Source organism: Lutjanus erythropterus, chromosome 17 (genome assembly GCF_056507025.1).
Source record: "Lutjanus erythropterus isolate fLutEry1 chromosome 17, fLutEry1.hap2, whole genome shotgun sequence".
In the NCBI taxonomy this organism is placed as follows: Eukaryota; Metazoa; Chordata; class Actinopteri; order Lutjaniformes; family Lutjanidae; genus Lutjanus; species Lutjanus erythropterus.
Genome location: NC_139333.1, coordinates 19,059,377 through 19,085,875, shown reverse-complemented (window position 1 = coordinate 19,085,875; position 26,499 = coordinate 19,059,377). Strand labels below are relative to the sequence as shown.

At 38.0% G+C, this 26,499-nt stretch overlaps 1 protein-coding gene across 11 annotated transcripts in view; it reads left to right on the top strand.

Annotated features, from left to right (window-relative positions):
* LOC146312105 (calcium-activated potassium channel subunit alpha-1a-like) overlaps positions 1 to 26,008 on the top strand; it is a 119,007-nt gene extending 92,999 nt beyond the window's left edge. For 7 of the 11 annotated variants that reach the window (XM_084740710.1, XM_084740711.1, XM_084740704.1 and 4 more), the window contains 12 exons: positions 62 to 155; positions 7,519 to 7,642; positions 8,014 to 8,238; positions 9,925 to 10,117; positions 12,564 to 12,677; positions 12,897 to 12,989; positions 13,984 to 14,114; positions 15,987 to 16,181; positions 16,968 to 17,086; positions 17,194 to 17,415; positions 21,670 to 21,698; positions 23,750 to 26,008. In XM_084740710.1, the coding sequence (XP_084596836.1) occupies positions 62 to 155; positions 7,519 to 7,642; positions 8,014 to 8,238; positions 9,925 to 10,117; positions 12,564 to 12,677; positions 12,897 to 12,989; positions 13,984 to 14,114; positions 15,987 to 16,181; positions 16,968 to 17,086; positions 17,194 to 17,415; positions 21,670 to 21,698; positions 23,750 to 23,901 (1,691 nt within the window). In that variant the 3' untranslated portion in view covers positions 23,902 to 26,008. The remainder of the gene's footprint in view (positions 1 to 61; positions 156 to 7,518; positions 7,643 to 8,013; positions 8,239 to 9,924; positions 10,118 to 12,563; positions 12,678 to 12,896; positions 12,990 to 13,983; positions 14,115 to 15,986; positions 16,182 to 16,967; positions 17,087 to 17,193; positions 17,416 to 21,669; positions 21,699 to 23,749) is intronic. The other 4 variants (XM_084740712.1, XM_084740713.1, XM_084740705.1 and 1 more) reach the window with 2 other exon arrangements.
* Positions 26,009 to 26,499: the final 491 nt, after the last annotated feature.

Below are 26,499 nucleotides of genomic sequence, written 5' to 3'. Positions count from 1 at the left end.
TTTTGGATTTCTGCGCGCCTTCTGATAATTCGCTCCCTCATACCATTGCCTTTTGTTGCAGTTGAAGAGGACCAACAGTCGGCGTTATCGCCTAAAAAAAAGCAACGTAATGGAGGCATGAGAAATTCCCCAAACTCCTCACCCAAGATAATGAGGTAGGACAGCACTGATCACATTTCTGCTTGATCTTACTGTGTACATTTATTTTTTTTCTAATCTTTATAATTGGATTGTTGACAAGTTTGTTATTATTTATTATTAAACTGTACAATGTCCAAATTTATACCTATATTAGTTGATGTTTTGGCAACTCTGGTGCAGCAGAACAAGCTGTAAACACAATACTGATATTACTGAATCGGTTCATGTATAGCCACCACACAGGGAACAACATTAGCATACAGTTTGAACCATCGTTCTGTTTCGGCAACATATGTAAGTCATGTTTTTGCTCCGTTTTTGGTCTCCACCAGTTCCTCAGGGGAATATGTGGCTCTTTAGCTGGTAAAAATTCTGTCATGTTCAATCTGTTTATCAGACTAATTTTTGACGATAACAGCAGCTGTGAAAGTGAACCATAACAGTGACGTTACAGGTAGTAAAACAAAAAAAATGACCTGCTCTGTAAAGCTGAGGGGAACTGCAGATTTTGGTGATGATTCATTCATCACTGCAAGCAATTCATTAGAAAGATTACAATACTTTTTCTTCTGTTTTAGTGGCGTCTTGGCACACTGAATTGCCAACTTTGTCAAATAAAGCGCGCTCGAGTTCACCACCATACAAATATTCATTTTTTAAAGATCTGGATACGAACAGGATGGAATGCAGGTATCCTTAGACAGAAGTTTTGATACCACTTGGTAATTTTGGTCGATCCCTTTAGAATATTTCGTATTGATACCCCGTCAGAACAAGTGATCCCTTTGACATTATACATAGTCATTTGATCTATTGTTAATGCAAAAACATTGATTAGTGTACCTTTAAAGGTACTTCTTAAAAAATGCTTTTAATGGGTTTATATGAGAAAATAAATACCTGCTTATGCTTAACCCTAAAAATCTAGAGTACTGAGTCACCAGTAATTGTTATAGACAATATCTGAGAGGGCAACTTAATCTGGGTAATTTTCCAGGTTTTTCCAATAAAAACTCCCTCTCATCCATTTGTGAAAAAGTGCTAAAGTAGGTTAGAGCACTGATGTCCTTCCCTCCTTGCCCACAACCTTGGGGTTTTATATGCAGCAACGTAATCATGCAGAAACCTTCCTCAGATCACATGAAAATGTTTTTAGGTTTTGGAGGTTTGAGAAAATCACATTTTGATACTAAAATATACATAATTCAACCAACTTTGAATGTTTGCATGTTTATACATAAAGAACATTACTGTGAAGCTGTAAAATGATATAAAAACCTAAAAAAACAAAAACAGAACAACATATGATGGCCATTAAAGAAAATGTTTGCGCTCCTGTTTTCATGGCGAACATGTCAGACTTGCAGAGCAGCTCTTTGCCACAAGGTTTCAAGTGACATCCACAGACTCCAGCTCTTAAACAGGCCTGGCACTAATGACAGCACCAGCTAGTCAGAGAGGCTCTAAAGGATAGATAGCCCAAGGCTATTCATCTATTGTCGGATCCCTCTGAGCTCTTTTCAGCACGTAAGGCCACAGATGATATGTATCATCGCAATGAAAGGTGAATTCAAATGCTACCTTGCTTTTATCTTGTCCCGTGAAATTAAATCGGCGCTTATTGATTTTGACTGGAGATAACACTGTTATTCAACACGGGGCCATTACAGGGATGATAATAGTAATAGTCATTGTCATTAAGTGCCATGTTATAAGGAAGCAAGGCAACAGGGAAGTCCTACAGCCTGACGTCGACAAAGTGGAATTGTACGGCTGAAATTGAATTAAAACTGACAGATGATTTTATGTTCCCATTGCTAATATGGCTGCTATTCATTTGACATTTAGAAATTAAATCCACAAATGTCCGTATTGTTTAATACAATGACATACAATAGCGTGGTAGTCATGAAAAACGACTGGGTATTATATCTAAAAAGGAGTGTTTATACGCATAATTTAGCATTTTCCTTTGATCTATGGCCTGTGTGTTTTCAGGTGGGCGTTTGCCCTTGTTTGATTGTTTGATTTGGTTCAAAGTGGTGCCAAAGTTGAATCGCTCCAGGTGATTTCAGGACTCCTGGGTAACCAAACCCGGCTTTTCTAATGCTATAGCCATCAGCTAAATATCAGCCCACCAAACCAATCCATCTACTTGTCATGCTAATATACTCCACAATACAGGTGGATGTGTTATTTCATCCAGCGTGTAGGCAGCAGACACGCTGGTAGAGGGATTCACTGCGGTAGCCTAAGGGATACTTCATTGCAACAAGCGGAGAAAAAAACATCTTGGTGTATACTATATCAAATGTGTTTTTACAGGACCTGCGGCCTCAAGGCCTTTGTAAATAAGTAATGATCAACAGATTGGCTGTGGGTTTTGAAGAGCAAGCCTTTGTCAGTTTGCATGATGGGAAGGATTTTCAAAGACTTTGCCTGTCCTCACTGCTTGTGCACTGTTACAGTCAGCTAGTGCAGTGATGCTGAAATAGAAAATTTACATAATATGCATGTTTAGCTTCTACTTTACGTCTCTCTCAGCTGTCAGCACGCTCCTCCAGAAGACACCTGGCTTTATGTGTTGCGGTCATGACGTGTGAAGTCTTGTCAAACGTGTCATCTTACCACTAAAGTAGTGAATTATGCCGCTGATCATTTTGAATGTTCAGAAGTGTGCTTACAGAGATGACACTCGCAGACGCCTCTGCTCCGCGCAATGAAACGAACCGCACAAAAAGAAGAAAAGCAATCAGCTGTGGAAGCACAACTGTCTCCTGTTTCCAGATGTATCAGCAAACTAACACATCCTGTCTGGAACTTAGCAAAGACGACCTCGCTGAAATTAACACCATTTCCACGGGCTCCTTGATGGGTCATAAGACACATCTAATTGTGGGATGTCACAACGCGTTCGGTCACATCGGGCCGCGCCGTGACATACACGTCATGTCTGCTACAGCGCTGCTGAGGCAATTGGCAGTGCAGGGTAGTGACAGGCCGTCATGGCTGACAGTGAGCGATAGCTATCCTGGCAGAGCTCTGCCTCACCAGTCATCTCCACAAGGACAAACTGAAGTGACAGCAGCTCCACTGAGTGAGTGGTGAAACATTCGACTTCTGATGAAATATTTAGCCGAGGTGTAAAACCACTAAATGCTTTCACTCTTATTAGAACCTGAATTTAAGACTCAAGAAGAAACCAGTGATGTAGAGGGCAATGAGAGTTATTGAAGATGATTGTCATTGATAAATGGTGGCGAATTTATGGATTTGTTGTGCTTTAAAGGAGATTTATTAACATCATTTATCAGGCAAAAATGTGAAACATTTACTGGCTCCAGCTTCTGAAACATGAGGATTGACTGCTTTAATCTGTTTTCATATCATTTTAAATTCTGTATGGTGGGTTTTGGCCTGTTGGTCGGACAAAACAAGCTATTTGAATATGCCGTATTGAGCTCTGAGAAATTTTAAAGGGTTATTTTAACCATTTCAAAGGGATATAATGATACAAAAAACTCACGGTACGACAAAACCATGATAAAAAGTCCACAATACAATATTTTTCACCATATTAAAAAACAACAACGATGTGTAAAGCATTTTTATTTACAAAAAAATAGTGCTTCTTCTTTTCCTCTTTAAAGCTGATACGTGGCAAAGGCAAAGTTACAGTGACTAGTACATTAGCCAGGTAAAATGAAGCAGGACATTTTTATTTAGATCAATTTATTTTTGGTGTTATATTTATATTTTGTAGTATGATGGAGGAAAAACTACTGCTTTTGTCCACAGGGGGCTCCAAAGTCAACACAACATGAATATTCCTGTACCTTAAATAAAATAAAACAAAATAAAAGCATCCTGCCATGACCTATGCATGTGCAAAAACATGACGTGACTTGTCTTTGGCAAAGACCGTTTGACTTATGTATGTGCAATTGCAAAACAAAAACAAAGCCGCAGTAGCAGTCCTTTTATAAAATAAAATAAAAATAATAAAATAAAATAGTTAACCACGTAATTCCACGGTAGATATCACCCTAGTTGCTGCGGTATTGGTATTTTTTATTTTGATATTCAATATATTGTTAAATCCCCACAATATCAAAACTATTAATAATAATAATAATAATAATAATTGTAAAGAAAAAAATCAACAAATTAATCAATAATTGCAGTAACTGTCAGAACTGAAGGTTTCATCGTCTTTTTACAGCAATATTCCTGGAAAAAAAGGTGTCATTTTCTTCAGCTCCAGCATTTACCCTTACATTTTTACATTTTGTAGTTTTATAATGATATTTTACGTTCTTTCATCCTCAGCATATAATCTGCACACATTGTGTCCTTTCACATTGCAGTTGCTTTGACAGATGAGATTCTGAGCAGTAGAAAGTGGCAGAAAAGACGTTTTCTCCTCCAACTACTTCCATTCTTGAAAGGACATCCAGGTCTTGCCTAGGGGTATATAAGCCCAGGGCGGGCTTTTTTGGCTTCGGTCTCCAGGAGCCTGAGGGACGGTAGTTTCAGCTGACACTTTCATGCATACTTAACATGTTACTCAAAGTAGCATTCTTTTAAAGTACCCACATGGATTAAAGAGGTGCTCTTCTTACGGCGAGATGACGTGAAGCGTTTTAAAGGTTCTGGACAGAGACAGAAGTCTTCTGTCTGAGTTTCAGGAGACAACATCTTCAGCTCCGATCTGAATCAGACAAAGACCTTTAGGTGTGAATAGAATTGTGTTGGGCAGGACACGGCCTCCACAGAGAGCACTGCTGCCTCTGTAGCTGATGGTGTTTGACCACATGAGCTGGCTACGGGTTTTCTTCATCCAGTTCCTGTTTTTTCTTCCGTCTTTGTGGGGTTCCTCCAACCAAAGATATGCAGGGCAGCTTATATCGAGTTTCAGTGGAATCATCGTGATGGTGCGATCATATTGTGTTATTATTTTATAAAATATATTGTCCAAATGAATGATTCCAAGCAAATTGCAATCAAAAACTGCAAACAAGAACTATCACAAATATTATTTATTATAAAAGTTTGGATGGTCATTTCAAGAGTATTTAGCTTCCATACAGTGACATATTTCAGAGTGAAACAGGACAGACAGGCGAGACAGATTGATTTGAACACTGAAAAGTGTCTTGAGTCTTAGCTCTGTGCCAGTTAAAGCTGATGGGTGGACGTCATGATATTACTGGTTGAAATTAGTTCAAGCCTACGTAAGCACACATCATGTTTTGTTTTAGAGGCAGAAAAAATAATTTGATTTTAATCTAAGTATACAAAGATTTTTATAAATGGAAAAAATGGATGAAAAAATAAAAAGTAAAAGTACCAACCAGTCAAATAAAACAACAGAGACAGAAAATAAAATAAAAACAAAATCTCACTATTTTGTGTGATTTTTGCATATATACAGAGAAAGAAAGTGATTTCAGCTACAATATAATTCATAATCCTAACTGCCCGTAGGTGTAAATGTGTTTTTTCTTTCTCTTGTACCGTATGTGTGCATGTTAACACTGTGATAGATTGGGGACCTGCTCTGTCTGTCTCATAATGCATGCTGGGATAGTCTACAGACCCTGAACAGTGATAGACAGATTAGAAAATGGATGGATGCATAATGACTTAAATTGGTTACAATAGAGCTGCAGGAACTGTACTTTACTTAAAGACAGAACAGAACTACATTTTGGACAAAAAGCAAAAATGTAAAGTATTGCTCAAGACAATAGTCTTGTATACAGCATGTAGAAACAGTGGAATCTCAAAAGTAATTGTCTCTTTTTACGAGCACTGGAGTCTGATTTTTGGTAGGAACATACATTAATTAATACATTTTTTTTTTACATGTTCCTGTTTTTTGCTTTTTTTTGCAAATTAATCTACTTTTTTAATAGCATGTCTTCATTTTTTTCTCTTTTGTTTGCTGTTTTTGGTAACCCAAGTGTCTTATATTTTAATATAACTCTATAATTCTAGGAGATCATATCACTCTGACCAGAACAGGCGTGTTACAACTGCAGGTACTCATGTCGGGAGACATCTTCAGTGGTCAGTGTTGGGGAGGATGAAGCTCACCACTGCGCTCAGTGAAATTAGTTTATGTAGTTCTGATGCTCTGTTTAAACATTAATACCCTTCACTTTGAAAAGCAAATATGATTGGGCAAATTGCTGAAATATTTAAAGTCTGGTCTGTTAAAGCTTTTACCACGCAGCGCACTACGTCAAAAGCTGTATGCAGTAAGGGGGCGTAATTGCATCTCCGTGCTCATGCCAGTCAACGCAGTGTGTTGCTGCCATCTCCTTCCGCCTGGCTGCCGCTGCTGATGTCACTCTGCTTGATGACATGGCAGTTTTGTTGGCATTTCTGCAGATGGCCTCTGACAGGAATGAGCAAAGGAGGAAAAAAGGGAAGAGAGCAACTTTTTTTTTGGAGTACAGCGGATTTGTTTGGAGATCCATAAATATTCTGATGGTCTATTGATGAATGTCATCGAAACAGTTAAATTTTCTTGTAGTGTTTTTATTTATTAGTCATTATTATTTCTTATTCCTCAAGATTCAAGATGTTTATTGTCAACCTGGTTAAAAAAGTACAATCAGGTGAAAAACTTTTACATCATGATAATAAATTAAGACAGAAGAAGAAGAAGAAAAATTTAAAGAATAAAATGTGCCTTCATAAAATATAATATACACTAATAAAATAAAATGTTGTGTAAGAGGACAGATAAATATAGAGCAAATGAATGGAAAAAGCAGTGGAAAATTTTATTTTAATTGATTGAATTTATGTTTTAATCTCAATTTACCCATATGAAGCACCATAATTTTGTTTTGAAAAACCTTCCTCAGTTTTGTTATTGTCCACCTCTGAATTAATTTCTTTTTAAATTTGTTATAACCTTTATTTCACCACGAGTCCTGGCCAAGACAGGCAGCAGTACAAAATAAAACAAGAGATGTAAACAATATTAAATTATATGTAACATCTTTACATCTTTCATTTAAAAATAGTCAATTTCTCTATTTTCTCCTATTGTTTTTATAATATTTTTGTCTCATTTTCTTCTCAATTTCCTGTTTTTCTATGTATGGTTCTCGCTTCTTTATTTGCAACTTTATTTCTATTATTCTCATCTCAAAAAACAAAGTGCAGCACAAGCCATGCATCCAGAAATATCAGTTTAAGTACCAACATCCCAACGATTTAAATGAATTCTAATCTGAGTTTTTATAATAAAATTTGCTTTGTCAGTCAAAAGCCAATAACTAGTTCATCTAATCCACATTCACAGTGTGTGATGGTATTCTCTCATTCCCTCCCCTTCCTGCCGTCTCTTTGTTTGATTAGACATGACCCGCTCCTCATCCCCGGGAACGAGCAGATTGAGAGCATGGACGAGAACGTAAAGAAATACGACTCCACAGGGATGTTTCACTGGTGCCCGTCCAAAGACATCGAGAAGGTCATCTTGGTGGGTTCTGCTCCTTTACTCGGCACACGTCATTTGTCCCTGACACTCTTCTCCCCGGTGACAGATGTGTCATGTCACAGAGCACCATCAGAGGTTGACAGGGCACTTAAACACTCTGTAATGAGGTGTTTGACATGTCATTTGCTATACGGGGGCCCTGTACATAGAACATTTCTTGTACTAATACATATGCCATTTTTCAAATTACTTTCATAGTCTATTGCAGTCATGAACCGCGTGATATATTTTACCGGGTGAGCAGGTGACTAAAAGAGGAGAAAGCACTAACATTTGCCAGAAAAGGCAGTTTATGACACATTTCTGTCATAAACATCATTTTTTTAATCTCTTCTTCTGTCTTTCCCTCTCAGACCCGGAGTGAGGCGGCCATGACTGTTCTGAGCGGTCACGTGGTCGTGTGCATATTTGGAGATGTGAAGTCGGCGTTGATCGGTCTCCGAAACTTTGTCATGCCTCTGAGGGCGAGCAACTTCCACTACCACGAACTGAAGCACATCGTGTTTGTCGGCTCCCTCGAGTATCTGAAGCGGGAGTGGGAGACTCTTCACAATTTTCCAAAGGTCTCCATTTTACCTGTGAGTACAACAACATCACCCATTTCAAGCATTAGGATCTACTTTGATCTTAAGTATGACTTATGCAAAAAACAATATATAAGCAGTTTATATAAAGCCTTACTTTGACATGGAAATTATCTCCAAAAAAGTCGAGACTGAAGTGATTTTCTTGCTGGTTATGCAGGGGCTATTGCAGTTAAAATTATCATTAAAGTTGTGAGTAATTCATTGCAACTCACTCCCAAGCTACTGTTACATGTTTGTTTTGTTTGTCAATTTATACTGCTGAATACTACGTGTTGTCTGGCTTCAATCTCTTCTACTATCATACTAAGATCATGTCATCTTCCAAAAAGTTTATTTTCTCTTTTGGTCCATGGCTGTTCATGGTGTGAACCCTCATTTGTGCTGCATCATATGAGGGGAAATTACTGATCGTGAGGCAGGTGGCGTCAGTTTTTTTTAGTTAATTTGAGATTTATAGATCACAGGTGCGCAAGTTACAACTGTAAATCTGAAAACATTTTTATAAATGAGGCCCACTGTTTCCTAAAAATGACACTCATGCAGCAAACTTAAGTGTTGCAGGAAACATTATGTCAGTTCACCACTTTGGTCTGGACTGAAATATCTCAACAACTATTTGATAGATTGCCATCAAATTATATTTACAGACATTCATGGCACTCAAACAAGGTATCCTAATTAACATTTTGGGTTTTGAAAATATCTCAACAACTATTGGATAGATTGTGGTAACTTGACTGATCCCTCAACTTTTTTCTCCAGAGTCATCATCAGGTCAAAATTTCAAAAGCAAAATGTTTACACTAAATGTATCTTGAAAATATTCATTGTCAACTTATTTATATTATACGTGTTTTACCTAAAATATCTACTCCTGGAAAGTAAAGCAAGACTAATATATTCACAGTTATGTTTAAGCAATTAAAAGCCACAGGGAGACTCAATGATGAGAACTGCAACTTAAACGTTGCTCTGTCAGAGTTTATGCCAGTTTTAACTTGACCATTAAGAGGGCAATTTAAGAACTATTTTATGTTCATACTGACCAAAAAATATGAAGGCTTTAGTGATGTGGCTTTTTATGGTAGCTTTGTGTTTTCTTGACCTCCTGTAAGATGTCTTTATACCCAAAGTTCTTCATTTGAGGTGCAGCTGGCTTCAAATTCTTTGTTTTCAACAGGCTTCAACTAAGCATTAAATGCTCTTCTGGAGCCAGAACTGAACTTGCACTTCCCCCTATTAGATGGAAATAATATAATATAAAAAAGGAATAATTTTCCCTTTAACTTGAACTCAAAGTAGCTCTTTTTTTTTGCAACACACGAGCTGGGTGTGCTCATGAATTCTGAGCAGGCTGCACAGTTTGCATTGCAGGTTATTGGTTCCATGTTGGTTTTGTTTTGAAGTTGTTTTGGCCTGATGAATACATTTTTTTCCCAAAAACACATTTAAAAGTGAGACTGAAGCTAATGCAACTTTATAAAAGTAATCTTAACTTCATAATCCAATCAAATTCAAAGGCGTTTCCCAAATTGTATTTAAGCCTTTCTCAGTCTTAAAATTCAGAATGTTGGATTTTAAACTTTTTAAGGAGCTGTGGAAACCCTGTACATTTTCATCTACCTCTTGTATCATGCAGGTGAGATAACAAATTCTCTCCTTCACTTCTTCTCAAAGGGCACACCGTTGAGTCGGGCAGATCTGAGGGCTGTCAACATCAACCTCTGCGACATGTGTGTCATCCTGTCAGCCAATCAGAACAATATTGACGATGCATCACTGCAGGACAAAGAATGCATCTTGGCGTCACTCAACATCAAATCCATGCAGTTTGACGACAGCATCGGGGTCTTGCAGGCTAATTCCCAAGGTAAGGAGCGCCCTATCATAGTTCACTGCACCGCCTGGAAGGGACAGGGCCCTGGCACAGAGAATATCCCTCACTGGGTGCTGCCTTGCTGACCTGGTGTCACTGCGTTTGACAGTAAACCCTACTGACTATTCCTCAGGTTACTGTAACAACTGGTTTCTTCACAAACCTAATTGGTGGCAACAAGCACAGCATTGGCACAAACCAACCTTACCTGGCTTACAAATATTTTACTGATCGCACTTAATTTTACAACAGACAAATAAGATAAAATAAGTAAAATAACTGTGAGAAGTAATACACATTAGTTTACAGTACAGTTCTGTTATAATGTGTCCCTAATTACCTTCCCATACAGTCTAATAATGGTCTGATACCATCTAATAGACATATTATTCACAGTTTTCATCTATTTTGACTAGTATGGCTTGTTACGTCTTATTAGCGTCCTGTAAAATAAAGTCCAACCTTTTTATTTTTGAGGGTACGGGACTAAATTGTTAAAAAATATATAAAATATGTGTATAATTGATGAATATTGCATGTCACAGCTTTCAAAACAGCGACCGAAGCACTGAGTTAGCTGGAGATGGCCGTCAATAATGGTCATTCTTTGGCATTGAGAGAAATGCTTTTAGAAACCTTTTGACCTGAGGAGAGCAAGAAAAAAGAACCCTGCCAATTTCATTATTTCTCTAATACATGTATGACCTCGCATTTGCCTGAGTCAGCAGTGTGTGATGGATGTCAAAACATGGCCTATGTATAATACATACAGCATCACTGATTTAATGTGCTTACTTGTCAGTCTGAGGAAAGCAAGGAATGTCAAGTCAATTTGAATTCAATCTTGCGTCACTTATTTTCTATTTCATGGCTCCATACTGTACATGCTGTTTTTATGTGTGTGTGTGTTTGTGTGTGTGTGTAAAAGGTTTCCGTCTCCATGCACACACAATCTAAGGGAAACAAAATGAGCAGCATGTTACATCTATTATATATAGACTAATATTGGACCTTGTCAAGAATACAGTAACATCGCACTCAGCAACTTTATGCGTTAGCAGTGGCCGGGAATGGATGAAATAGCCCCAACGTATTAGTTCTGCTGATATGCCTGTTTGTAGCCTCTGATGAAGTATTGAATATTGCATTAACTGATGTGCTTTATGTGAGGAAGCACCGACTCCCTCGCTATCTGTTTGTTTGTTAAGAAAGGTGGACGTTCACTCACACACAGTTTTCTTTATTTATTTTATAGTTCCATTATCGATTGGGGAATACAAAGGATTGTACTCAGCATTACAAGTAATTTTTTTTAAGGCTGGCTTTACACAGTGAAACTTTCACACAACTAGTTTCAGGCTGCAAGTCTCACGCAACAAAATTTACCACTGTATTTCACTAACATTAACTGGCTAGATGTTCATCTGTCATATTGTTTTCTTGATTGAATTTGCTCTTTGATTAAAGGAAAATAAATACATAAATCGCTCTTTGTTGCCACCTTTTGATATTAGTATGAAATTGTAGCTTGAAATATGATAGTATTTTAAGTAACAGCTCTGATTATCATTAAAACTTAATATGAAAGTATAGATATAACTAAGCTAGAGATAACAATAGTCACCTTTTAACTGCAATGTAATCAAACTATGACAAGCTAACGTTTCTTTAGTTGACAGCGTTATAAACCTTAATCTTCTTGTGAAGCATCCAAAAGACAATCTTCTGTTTTATTAATTTGTTAATTTTGATGAAAAGCTATTGTCAAATTGAAATCAGTTGGCTGTTTCATTGGTTGAGTTTTGCAACTGTTGCGGCTGAGTTTCAGACATGTTTCAAGTGTGTTGCAGAGAGCTTCACGCCATGCAAATCAATTTTATCTGAGTTTCAAAGTTGCACAGAAGTTTCTACATGTAAAGCCAGCCATAAAAATATATTAAAGACATGCTGTAATCAGAGCCATAACCTGTCAGAGATTGAGTCCTTTGAAGAGGCCGCCTTGTGGTGATGATGTACAATTATTTTGTTCAATTCGAATGTACAGTATTTATGTTAATATAATGAGGAATGAATTGAGGCTTTGCTGGTGTGTGCAAGTTAAGAAAAACAAAGTATATTTGCTGTTAACTTGTCAACTCTCCATGCATGAGTACAAACCTGATAGGCCAGTTTGAAATGGAAAGGCGGCCTCTTATGTGATACATGTCAGTGAAATGAGCGAGAGAATTGACCGGTTTATGAAAAGCAGCAGCAGAACTGTTTTGAACTGTGTAAAGAGTACAAAGTTTTCCTTCCATGTTTTATTTATTTTGTTTGCTGTTTGTTTTTGGAGACTGAAAATAAAAGTCTGCTTATTTTGCCTGTATGTCCTCCTCAAGTCTCACCATGCTACCCCGCTTCTCACCTTCTAACACGTATTGTCATGTGTGTGTCCATCTAGGCTTCACACCACCAGGGATGGACAGGTCCTCTCCTGAAAACAGCCCGGTCCACGGATTAGTAAGGCAGACTTCTGTCACCACTGGAGCAAATATTCCCATCATAACAGAACTCGGTACGCTTTCTGCTGTATGTTTGTGCCAGTTGACTGATATGCTAGCTCTAGTGTTGCATGTTTTGTCAGTTGAGTAGTTGTTAACAGATCTGAAAACACAATTTCTGCAATTAGAAGCTGTCAACACTTGATTAACCATACTAAAAGTGGAGTTTTCATGTTTTTTTTGTCCCTTGTTGACATGCTCCAGTAACTGTTTTTCCCTCAACACTTGTCTAGCACCATTAGCAAAGCCAGGCAAAAAACTGCCTGTGATTTCATTCAGTCAGGATAAAAGCAGTGGGACCAGCATACAAATGATAACTGAGCTGGGTAAGAAGAAGTGCCTCTGTCCTGTACTGCAGTGTTGTAACTGCTGCTGCCTCCATATCAGCTTCCTTTTGATTTCTCTTGCTGCACAAGCGGCTCAGTCCATTCCCATGGCATCACTTTGAGCACATTTTACCCTTGGTTCTGGTTGAAATTGCCTGTCTTGTTTTGGCCCCTTATCTCAAAGCAAAATTTTTCCCTTTTATTTTTCTAAGAATTACAAGGCCTTTGATCCCTCAGAAGTCCTTGTGGCTGTTTTCATAGCATCTTCTGTCGGATCACATTCTCTGGCCCGTGCCCTTCTTTCATCTCAGCCCCGTCGATATGACTGACATTTATTTCTGTCCTCACAGAAGTAGCAGTTCTTCCAACTAAATTTTACATCATTACTTTCTTCCCGCTACTGCATGTGTTTTTGTGCTCAAAGACATCTTCAAAGAAGGTTCTGGGGCAATGAGATACTTTCATTTGTTTTGACATGCAAGTACAAGTAATTGGAAGTTCTGTCTTGGATTTACAAGACAAACAATGGCATATTGGTGTTACTGATATTGACTTCAGGAGGACTTTGAATCAAGGCCTGGAGCTTTGACAATATGCATGGTGTCATGATGAGTGTGCATGAATGGCCTGGATATGGAATGTGGCAGAGGCGGGTCGGCCTCAAGGCCGAACGCAAATACCAGACACAGTTTCATTTCAGTCACTTATAAAGAAACTACATTTTTGTCAAAATTCAAAAAGACAACATTAAAAATAAATTGGCAAACCATACACAGATTTCTACTACAGTCCATATCTGCAGCTATTGACTGTTGTGCACAACCACTTTTGTGTCCTCTTCTTCACGTGAATCAATTGTGAATTGCCTGATCTATGCTTAAGCACACAATCCATGCTTTTTCAAATCACAAAATAATTCCCTAAGATCTGGATTGTAGTGGAAGATGATAATGTATGAAAATATATAATGAAAATGACATGTTTACCCCCACAGTGAATGACTCGAACGTTCAGTTCCTGGACCAAGATGACGATGACGACCCAGACACAGAGTTATACCTCACTCAGCCTTTCGCCTGTGGGACGGCCTTCGCAGTCAGCGTGCTGGATTCCTTAATGAGCGCTGTAAGTCAGAATCAATTCAGCTTACCAACAGTAACTGCTTATAATACAGGTTTTTGGGTAACACTTTGTCATCATCATAAAAATTTGTATGTTGATAGTTAATTCAATTTTAGTTAATAGTTATTTTACGTGAAACAAACATTCAAATAATGTTTTATAAACCATTTATTAAGCTATTGTTAAGTTTTATAAGCATCAACTGCAGTTTATAGATACACTACACAGTATTAATTAACCCTTTACAAAGTATTATAAACATCAGTGTATAAACATCATTAAGTGTCCATTGGCCACCTTATGTATGTAAGTACATGAGGTATTATAATCATCAGTTGTAACTCTATAATAATAATGCTAGACAGTTTACAGACTGAGTATTAAATTTTATCCAAGTGTTGTAAATGTCTGGCCTTCTGATTATTGAAGGTTTAAAAATTGGTTTGGTCATCATTAACAAACACTTGCTATAATATATAAAAAAGATAAGAGATACGGCCTCCTGCAGAATCAATTCTTTAGGTTCCTTCAAGTCAGAAATTATGTAAGAGCACATCTTTCACGGTTTGAGAATGCAGGGCCAGACAGGTTGGATGAATCCTTAAAGGGGTTGGCAGGATCGGATCATATAATATCCCTGTTTATATGATATATTGCTTGACCTAAATCGCCCAACTACAACCATCATAAAAGCAGAGTGGGAAAAAGAATCTGGTACTTGGATACAAAACGTCTTCTGGGATGAGAGTCTAGGTTGCATACACGCATGTTCCATGAACACGTGTCTCTCTTTAATACAGTTTAAATTATACACAGACTACACTATTCCAGAGAAAAGTCACATTAAATATTTCCAGAGGTCTCTCTCATTTGTGAAAAATGCAATTCAGAGGAAGGTCGTTTACTTCACAACTTCGCTCTCTGTTCCAAAATACAAGCTTACTAGGTTAATATCTTCTCTTTTTGTCTAAAGTACTTGATATTTTATATTACACAAAATAATATACTAAATATATATTAAATACCACGGAAGATCTCTTGTCTTTTACTGCATATATTCAAATAACATATTAATAAATAAAAAATTATAGCACTACTAATAATTAGTAAACATAATTATCATTCCGTTGTTTGTTAACAGTGAAGTAAGCATTAACTAAAATTTAATTAGCTGTCAATTTAGCATTTATTTATGATGGTTATTATAAAGTGTTACCAGGTTTTGTGCAGTGACATATAGTATCTGTCAGTAATCTTAAAAATGCGTAGAAATCTTGTGTTTTGATATGAGGACAGGTAGCAGAATACCTCAAGCCTGCTACAAAAATGTAGTCACCCCCTGCTCACGTTAAAACAACACATGACAAGACTGGAACTTGTACTCGGTATGATGGCTTCACTTGTCTGCCTTTCAGTTTGAGTGAGGTTAGAACAAAGCTGCCTTCAAGTGCGCTCCACTGTAGACAAAGGTAATGCTACCTAATGGACAGCCCTCATCCATCATTTTAGTCAATAGTGCTGTCAGCAGCCAAGGGAGATGTCACTATGCTGTACAAGCTGAGGGAGACAAGAGACTGGTGCAGAGAGAAGGGTAGATATTTGGCCTTTTTAGAATCAACAAAGCAGTAACATGCTGGGATTAAAAAGATAACAGCTTGACTGGGTAAAGTGCGTCTTCAGCCTTAATGTGCAATTTGTAAAAACACAAGGAGGAAATGCCTGGACAGCCTGAATTTACACTCCTACTGTCTTTTTAGGCTACAGAGCAGGGTTAGATGGCACCATTCAGCCTGGCTGGCACTTTGAGAAGCTTCACTTGTGACTTTGTTGGCGTTTGCTTAAGGATTTACCCCCTCTCTACCTTCATTCCTTCAGACATACTTCAATGATAATATCCTCACCCTGATCCGGACACTAGTAACAGGCGGGGCGACGCCGGAGCTGGAGGGGCTGCTGGCAGAGGAGAATGCGTTACGGGGCGGCTACAGCACGCCACAGACCCTGGCGAACAGGGACAGGTGTCGCGTGGCACAGCTGGCCTTGTACGACGGGCCTTTTGCCGACCTTGGGGTAAGTGACTGATCTTGTCACCCAAAGGCTGAGCACATCTTTGCCTGCTTGTGTTGTGGGAGCTGACTTTAGTGAAAGGATTGAAACTAACAAGGACCACTGTGATTCAGAGTTGAGATAAATAACAGGGAGCGTATGTCCAAAAATAGGTGAGTTCTGTGACAATGAAATTCAGAGTTTTAATCCAATCCTGTCATCCATTTTTAGAGCAAAACTCACAGCAATATTACACTGTCATACATTATGAGATGGCAGCCATGTTTATGGACTGCAAAGAGTTTCAGTTGCATGTGAAAGTAGCCTGTAATAAGGTCTAAAAATGTGTTTTATGGATCAAATACAGATTTAGCTTTAATGTAGTTCATTCAAGACCACCAACATCTGTTTTGAGGATTAAGTAAAAGTGAACGGTGTAACACAGCTAAGACAGTGTCCTACATTTTGGACCAGTTCTCCATTATTCCCTCAGAGTTCAGCGCCGTCACGATGCCTTGCTATTTATCAGTGAGGGGAGTTTATGTATGTGATTCCACTGAAATTGATTGCATGGTGAAATTGTGCCATTTTGTATGCTGATGTGGCCCGAGCGTCCCTGATTTTCTGAATAATTAGCAGTACTGTCTGTATCAGATAATCAGTTCAGGTCTCATTTTTATGCTGGAGGAATATTCAGTCCATGTAAATGATTATGATGATGATGTATTCTTTTATATATATTTATCTTTAGTGTTCATTTTGTGAAAATATGGACAACTACACTTTTTTTTTTTTGTCCCTGTCTTGCAGGATGGTGGTTGTTATGGTGACCTGTTTTGTAAAGCCCTGAAAACATACAACATGCTGTGCTTTGGCATCTATCGGTTACGAGATGCTCATCTCAATACTCAAAGCCAGTGTACCAAACGGTGAGTATAGACCTTATGTTCTTGCACTGAGATGCACAAAACAGGCACAAAAAAATGCTTGAAAAAAAAAAAAATCACTCCTACCATCTGTTCGCTCTCTCCTCCAGGTATGTCATAACCAATCCACCGTATGCGTTTGAGCTGGTGCCCTCAGACCTGATATTCTGCTTGATGCAGTTTGACCACAACGCCGGCCAGTCTCGAACCAGCCTCTCCCACTCCTCACATTCGTCCCATTCCTCCAGCAAAAAGAGCTCCTCCGTCCACTCTATCCCAACCACCAACCGCACCAACCGCAACAAAAGCAGGGACTCACGAGACAAACAAAAGTATGTGCCCCTCTAAAGCTCTCTGACTGTCTTTGTCCGTGACCAGTGCCTGCCAACCGTTGCTGTCCTGTGTGTCCTTTTGCAGGGTCCAAACAGACTGTAACATGTCTGAGTGTCAATGTGTGTATGTTTGTCTGAATGTGTCTGTATGTTACATGTTACTTGTATGCCTAAGTTTGCATTCAACAGAGTACAGAGTACACAGCAGTGTGGTTTGTCCCTTGACTAGGGTCACCCCACTGTATCGGGAAAAGCAGGCTTATGTCTTTTCTGGGAATTGCCATACGTTGAGCATTTTTTCCTTTTGGAGTTTATTTCCATCCATTGATTCTGAATTTTTCCATCTTTTCATTAAAGAGCTACAGTAAACTTTTATCAGGGTTGTAAGTAGTTCTGTCATTCTTGAGTAGCAGGACGATTGATTAATTTCAAAAGACATTTTTTGTGATGTAACATTCTTTCTTGACTTTCACCATCCCCAAAAGGACATTTTTTGGAATTTCTGAAACTCATATTAGTTAAAAGCAAGATATCTGAATCAACAGACAACCTTTTGTGGTAACACTTTATTTGAAGGGGTGTGCATAAGATTGACATAACACTGTCATAACATTCACCTGTCATGAATATGAAGGAATATCTACAAATGTTTATCACTGTTGTCATTAAGTGTCTATCGGCCAATTATGTCATTTTTAATGCAAAGTTATGATTAGGGTTCCCAAACAACTTTGCATTCAAAATAACACAATTGACAACAGTCATAGACATTCATAAAGACTCTTTTGGGTTCATTACAGGTATCGTTGTCATGGTTATGACAGGGTCATGTCAGTCTTAGGCACACCTCTTCAAACAAAGTGCCACCCATTTTGCACATCAAAATCTTTGACACACAAACACATATAGGAGAGGTATTTGTCGCTACAACTTGTGTGTCCGATTCACTATTGACTTTGTTCTGATTCAAGTTTTTGAGTTACTCTTACCTGTACACACAGGTGACACATGACTGACACTTTTCCTGGTTGAGATGATGCCATCTTGATTAAAATGTGAAGGACGGGCCCTAAAAGCAAAAGAAAGTATGTTTTTTATAGGTGTGTTATCGGCCAACATAATACACGGTACAACAGAATACACCCCTCTCAGAGAAGGAGCTGTCAAACGACCATGACTTTGTTAACCCTCACCTCTGTGATGAGGGTCACTGGGTCTCTTCTACTCCAAATTGTTTCTCTTTTGAAACTTGAGTTTCTTTTGTATAAGTTCAAGTTGAATCTTCTTGTACTTGAATTGCACTTTAAATTACATGTCTTAAAAGTTCATATTATGTCATGTACATACGAAATGTTGACCATCACGTCCTCTTAATGCCTTTTGATTTCCATTAACATTTCAATGCTATATTTAACTGTAATTTGCCACCATGAAGTATTAATTATGTCAAGATATTTAGAAGCGCAATATGCTACAGTTATTAATAAAGTTGCACCACCATTATAATCACACTGTCTTCACATCTGAATATCACATTTCAGTGTTACTGTATATTTGTTAAACTTTTTTTTTCCAGTCATTTTAGTGAATGTGAATTCACTATTAGTGAGTAGTGAATGCTACCTAACTACATGGTTATTCTTATATTTCTACCAGAGACTGGATAATAAGCAGCTGCACACATGTTACATCCACTGACTTTTCTCTGGCCTCACAATTTATAGCTGTGACAAAAACAACAAAGCGGCGAGCTCTTCAAACCCGCAAGCTTGCTACCTAGTCAAGGTGCTCAAATCCAAAACTCCAGGCTACTGAAGCAGTTATCTTGTCAAAAGCACAACTAAACAAGCATCAACAACCACGAATAATCTAACAGCTGAGATAACCACTACACCCCTGGACGAGCTCTCATTTGTCACTAGTAAGAGTCGGGGTTAACCAGACACTCAGAGAGGGGTGTGGCAGACATGAAACACAAAGAGAGACAGCTCTCTTTCAAAAAAGAGACCAGAGGAAAGTCAGTGGACATAACATGTTTTCACATTCTGTACAAAGTGTCCCAGTGTTTGCTGAAGGTCATTGCTCAAAGACACAAATAGAACTGCATCATCAGCAAAAAGGCAGAGCTCTAGTCCTGAAGCCACCAAACCGATAATCTCCACTCCTCAGCTGCACCTGTACATTTTCCATGAAAACCGCAAACAAAATGGATAGAGACGCACATCCTTGGTGGAGCCCAGAGCAGAACACGGTCGACTTATTGCCAAATATACAGACACAGCTGTCACTCTTGTCATACAGAGACAGAGTGACTCACAGCAAGAGCTCCAGCACCTTGGTAAACTCACAAGACACCCAGAGGGAAACATAAATTCCACAAATAAATGCAAACTGGATGAGAAAGCTCCTCTGAACCCTCCAATAATCATTCAAGAAGAAAGTTTTCCTTGTGATACCCCGATAATTGGAGTACACCTTCAAGTCACCTTATTCAAAAAATGGAACCACCACTGTAGACACAGTCCCAGACTGCCTTATGACACTGAGGAGGTGAATTCAGAATATTCTGCAAAAAGATGAATAAGGCTTCCTTGCTGCCTCCTCACCAGAGGGTGGTTCATTTGGGTTTGTGAGTTTCTTAAAGTTTACTTTCTTGCTGAGGTAAGCAGTTCTCCTCCCCTGCTGAGAACAGTCTGTTACTGAGTAGTCTGAAAATGAAAAACCTTCTCCATTGTGTCCTCAGATTCCTTCCACATCATTTTTTTGTACCTGAATCGCAGAAGCTAGAGCTCTCTTAGCCTCTCAATGCTTGTGGAATCTCTGAGCCAACCCAGCATGAAAAGCCTCCTTTACCACCGGTTCACAACCTAAAGGAAGCCATCTCTGCAGTGGAGGCTTTGGACATGTCCTCCAGTCTAGCTCCAGCTCATTACACTCATTACCAGGTGCTGACCAGTTGACAGCTCCGCTCCTCTCCTCGCCTGAGCATCGGCAGCTGACTCAATAATACGACTTTAAAGTCAACGATCAATCTTTGGTTTTAGGTGTCTGGAACTCAAACAAGTTTTGCTATGGACAGTTTATGACTAGCGTAGAAGTCCAATAACAAGGCGCTATTCAGGTTTCACACCTCAGCTGAAGTCTGACTCTTCAATTGGTACCATATATAGAATCTGAACCAAAGACCAAATTATTGTCTGCTGCACAAATACAAACACAGAGAGAACAGCTTGAGCCTTCGTCTTTGCATTCGACAGTCAAATAGATGTAAAAGTGCTCGGCTGGAGGTTCATGAGTATCACCAAACCTACATGGCATCTCTAACCCTGGACAGCTCCAGAAAAGGAGAGAATCCAACCTTTATCCAGGAGTAGCACGGCATTTCGACTCTGGTTGGCAGTACAGCAACATGACAAATTTAAACAGTCTCATTACAAGGATGTGCAAAAATAGAGATTTTCACCAAAAACCCTGACTGCTATGAGTAAAGGTCCTTAATCGTGTGTATTTTGATGACAAATATCTAAACATTTTTTATTGTTGACACATTGAGAGGATTTTGAAGAATCGGCGCAGGTATGAGTCCTCCAAACACTTTCAAATACAATATTGTTGCTATGGGAAAATATTCAAATATTCTTTTATTGTTCATTCAAAAAAAATGAATGAGCACATGTCACATCTTCACAGCTGCCAAATGAATACTACAAGCATTCTATGGTTAGTAATCTGTGCCCATTTGAGATGAAATAAAAACACGTTCAGCTGCACAAATTCATTGACATCGCACATTTTAGAGATATTATTTTATTTCTGCATTAAGTTGCTGAACCCTCTTGTTTTGTGCTGATTAAAGCACATTATGTAACACATTTGGTACGTTAACTGCATGCTGCTCATTGGGTTCTGAATTACATCTGAAACGTGGACAACATCATCTTTCCAAGTGCTTTGGCAGCGGGCATGAATACAATATGGCTGCTTCATACATGCTACAGTGGCTAGATGCACAGTAATGGCACTTAAAAGATTTTCTGACATGATACATGTTCTATTTTTCTTTCTTTCTTTTATTTTTTTGTTCGAGTTGTTGGTCACACCCAACTGTTTAACCTACTCTACATCCATGTGTAATGAGAGCATCTGCTGTTTTTATACCTCTGATCATCATGCTGTGCAGTTTCTGTTAATTAATGGTCATATTAGCATTTCCCATTTAGCTTACATTTAGTGTACTACTTTCTTTTTCCAAAGTGCAACAAGGATGAATAGAGTGGGCCAAGGTATGGAAGTGAATGATTATGCATGATGTTAAATAATGCATTGAACACGGTCATGTCCTTGCTGACATTTTGCCCTTTGAATGAAAGCCAAGTAGTATAGTGTTTCCGAACGACTGCATCAGGACCGCATGGTTATGACCTATGCAGTACATCCTCATTGTAGGTTTGACTGAAGAAAGTGTGATTGCAACTGACTGGTTTGATGCTACTTCACTTTTTTTTATCAAATGTTTGATGTTTTATTATTGGCAACATGTATCTACTGGCATATGTGTTAATGTACTGTAGCACCACAGCCTTAAGTCATGCTGATGAAAATGCATGACCGTGGACATTGCCAAGTGGATGAATCACCAGCAGTTTATTATGCCAGACTATTTATTTCCTTCTATAAGAAAAGAAAGTTGCATCAAGCCAAACGCCTGAAGCCCTTCAAAAAGATTTTTAAAACTTTGACAGTATTTGTGAAGTTAAAAAGTATTAACTTCTACTTTGATACAGTGAATGAAAACAGATTTTAGAAGCACTTTACATTACAGCTCAGTAATAGTGGAGTAATAGTTTGATAATAAAGAAGTAATATATAATAGCATGCAATTACCAAAGTATTAACCAGGTAATAACTACCTATAAACAATTGGTAGACTGATATTTAGGATTGAAATTTTTCTGCCACGAATCCAGCGACCTTGTTTCCAGGTAATGGACGTGCCTCATGATGTTTGGTTTAATTTAATGTTTAAAAATAAATAGAAACAGGTAGTTTAGTATTTTGCAGCCATGATTCATTGTCATTACACAAAAACTACCACGTTTTTTTCCAGGTAACCAGTCACAGCATTTAACATACAATTTGAACAGTATTAGCATGAAACTAAAGTTAATATTTGGAACATAAAAAGTATAAATTTGAGCATTATGATGTGGTAATTATCACTTTTGATTCCAGAAAATATCTTGTGATTTTGAAGGTTCTGTGCTGAATATAGCCTATAATAATGAGCCAAGGTGTATTGGCTCATTATTCATTAATTTATCAGATTATTACCCCATTAATGTCACCATATTACCATTTATTAACTCCAGTATGTCACTGATATTAGCATTGTATTGTTAGCAGGTCACCATATTATTTGTATTATACTATACAAACTATTATCTTTGAGTTTTAGAAACGCCAAACATTTTCTGTTTCAAAAGTTGGTCAGAGTGAGCTGGGAACAGGATTTTTCAGTATTTGGGTGCTTGAAAATATCAAACTATTAACAATTATTCATTTCAACATTTCACATGAATGAATTTACTAAAGTTTGTGAAATACATTTTTAAATCTCTAAAAACAAAAAAAGAAAAGAAGTCAAGGAAAGACTGTAGGTTGGGAAACTGTTGTTGCTGTTGTTTATTAATAATTTAAGTTTGATTTAAAACTAAAAAAATTATTATTATTTATTTATTTTTTTTTTTACAGTGTATTAGTATGGCCTCATTGCCTCGTCGTGTTTCTTCATTATTTCCGTTTGTTTTTGTCTCCTTATTAGCCTATTAATTAGATTTCAGTCCAATATATTTATGTTGTTTACCAAGATATTATCTGGTTATTACTTTGGTAATTACATGGTATTACTTAATGACCCTTTAATATCAAGCTATTACCCCTCTATTATGATGTCATTATCCAGCTGTAATGTAAAGTGCCCCTCAGATTTTGTTTAACTGGTGATCTGCATGTCTGCTGACTCAACAAAACAGCATGTTTCAATGGCAGTGTGGTATATATGGAAAACCTGAGATGAGTGACAATACAGAGGTGAAAACTGTAAAACAATGGGACACTAAGTGATACTTACCTGCCATTAAAAAATCTCTATCATGGAGCACATTTTTTATCATGTCAGAATTTCTTTCGACCAAATGAATTCAAAGGATTGTTTCTTTCATATTGTCCTCCCAATGCTTTGTGTGCACTTGAAACACAACCGACACTGAAGCTGTAGCATTAACTGTCTCATGTCCCTCCTCTTTGTCTCTATATGATTTTGGCTCTTTCTCAGAAAAGACATGGTTTACAGATGAGCCAGAGAATACGCACCTGAGGACCATACAGATCAAGCCTGTGAATACTCTCGCCGTCAACCAAGTCAGTCAGTATAAATCCACAAGCAGCTTGATTCCACCCATCAGAGAAGCAGAGGACGAGTGCTGAGCTCCAGACCCGCACCGACATCTCGGACTCCCAGAGGACTTATCGTGTAGGTGTCTGGGACTGGGACTCGGGATACCTCCTCATCTGCAAACACAAAATCATCACATACTGCTTTCCTCATTCACCTCTGCGGCAAGCTTATTGTACGAGCAGGATTAGAATCATACATGAAGACAATCATATGTTGCACCCATTCAGATATTAGTGTGCACAGCTAATCGTTAGTGGTGACCAGACTCCATGACATTTTTGTTCCATTTTGGGGAATGAGGGTCACTTGAAGGAGAGCGGCAATCTAAAAACGACTGCTAATGGAGAGGATTATTATGACTGGATCAAATTTTGCAATTGTAAAAGTTGCCTTTTTAGCTGTCGATGAACAACTACTTCTGCTACTGCATTTACTTCACCCAGTGTTGCAGAGTTATTCTGTACAGTCTGTTTAAAAACACGTATTTTACATCCAGCTGCAATCCCACCACAATGGCATTGTCAGTGACTGACTCTCAGTGATTCCTTTGCCATTTGGAGCTAATTCACAACATTTGTGACAGTTACGACGGCCAGTGTCCATGTGTAAATGGCATTTGGCTCCAGCCTTATCTCTATCCAATTATATTTGTCTTATCTTTGCCTTTTTCGAGTCGTTTGTTATAAATGTTTTCATGTTGCTGTTTGGTTGCAATGTCCAAAAACCCCAGAAATTTTATTAAGTAAAGCTTTTAAGTATCTGCAAAGTTTCTCCAGGGGGTAAAAACATTAGGAATATTCTGTTTTCTTTTCTTTTTTTTGTCAACAGCCAAACATGATAGAGCTGTTTTGTAGACAACATAATAATAAAACCAAAAATCTCACGCAGCAACAGAGCTATAGACATTATATACAGCAAAGCCACTGCCATATGATAAATCTGTAGGAAAGCTGAATGTAAAAGCCACATATCGCATGAAGTGGGCATCTTTAAGTCCTCCTTTGGCTGTAAGCACTGCCTGACACAGGATTGTCTTGGAGGCCATTAAGCACTTTTTTGTACTCCATGACCAATCTTAATGCCATAATCAGACATGTTCATGCTTCTTTTGTAGAAACTTGAAAACAGCTCTATCATAAAAAAAATGTTTGTTGGCTATTTATGTTTTATTCTGCTGGTAAACCATGTTGGTGATCGATATCATATCTGATATATTCATAAAACAAATCATTTCCACACATCTGATAAAGCACATGTCATTTGTTTCTGTTTGTAAGATGGTTCAGAGCTAAGAAGTCATTAATCTTGTCTTATTTACGTCATACAACATAGCTATATTGGCACTGTTGTCACTTTACATCAGAATCAATGAAGGGGAAAGAAACGTGAAAAAAAGAACAAAAGCAATCCATCAAATCCTCGATCCACAGAGTATGTGTTAGTCTGGCCTGCGATTCATGTTGGGTATGAAAAGTGAGAGGTTGTGACATTTTTACTGGCACAGAGACCATCCGATCCGTCCGTCCCTCAGTGCCAGTAATGTGCCAGGCAGTGCTGAAGCCAACGGAGGACTCCACAAGACCCACCGCTGCGAGAAGAGGCTTCGAGTTGAACTTGAGTTTGAGACTGAGAAATGTACTTTCCTCTTTGCTTTCCATCTGAGACCGTTCTTTCACAGCACCCGTCTTTGGATTTCTCTGTTATTCCCTGGAGAGAACTAGAAATGTAGTAAATAATTTGTCTTAAGTCTTAAAACTATTTTTAAAGAACCCATTGTCAATAGCAGAGCCTGATAGCAATTCATTTTTATGTACTCTTCAAAGAAATCTGTAAAGCTTAATGTAAAATATTTCTTTCTAGTGTGTTCTTGTTTGACAGATATTCTTGTTTTACAGTACCTGTGGGGTTGAGAGACATTCAGCATTGCAGTCTAGTTTGTATTATTTTGTGATTTTTTTTTTCTTTTAGCACATTGACTTGTGGATACAATGAATGTGCTAAGTTGATATTTCTGACTATGTCATAATACCCAATAATAAATACAGTTTATTGTCTTGTACAAATAGGCTTGTACATAAATTGTACATGATTTCATTTTGTATTTTCACAAATTAAAAGCTGATGTATTGTGTTCTACAGTGTGTCATGTCATTTTTTTTTTTATCAGACTTTTCTAAGCCAATGTTTGGACATGAGATTCAGCAGAGGCACCATTGCTAAACATTTTCTGTAAGCCACATTTTACACATTAATCTATCATAAAAAAAAGACTATATATAAAGCTTTCTCCTGTGATGATGACATAAGGCACTTTCTGACTGCCAGACTGATCATGTGACTCTCTGCTTTCTCACCTTGGGGATGGAGAGAGCCCATCATGTTGCTCGTTAATGATTTTACACACCACGGCACTGTGGGAGACTGTCAGCATGCCAATAATATTTACAGACTAACACCTCGTAGAGAAGCCGCTGATTTCACTGAACCTGCCAGCGGCAGTGTCACCTTCTGAGTAAACAAACACATGTAGCCATCGCACCAAAAACACTCTGATTACTATAAACCATAAGAAAATATGTACTCATTTAATAGATTTTAAATGAAAGCTCTATGCAGTGATGTATTTA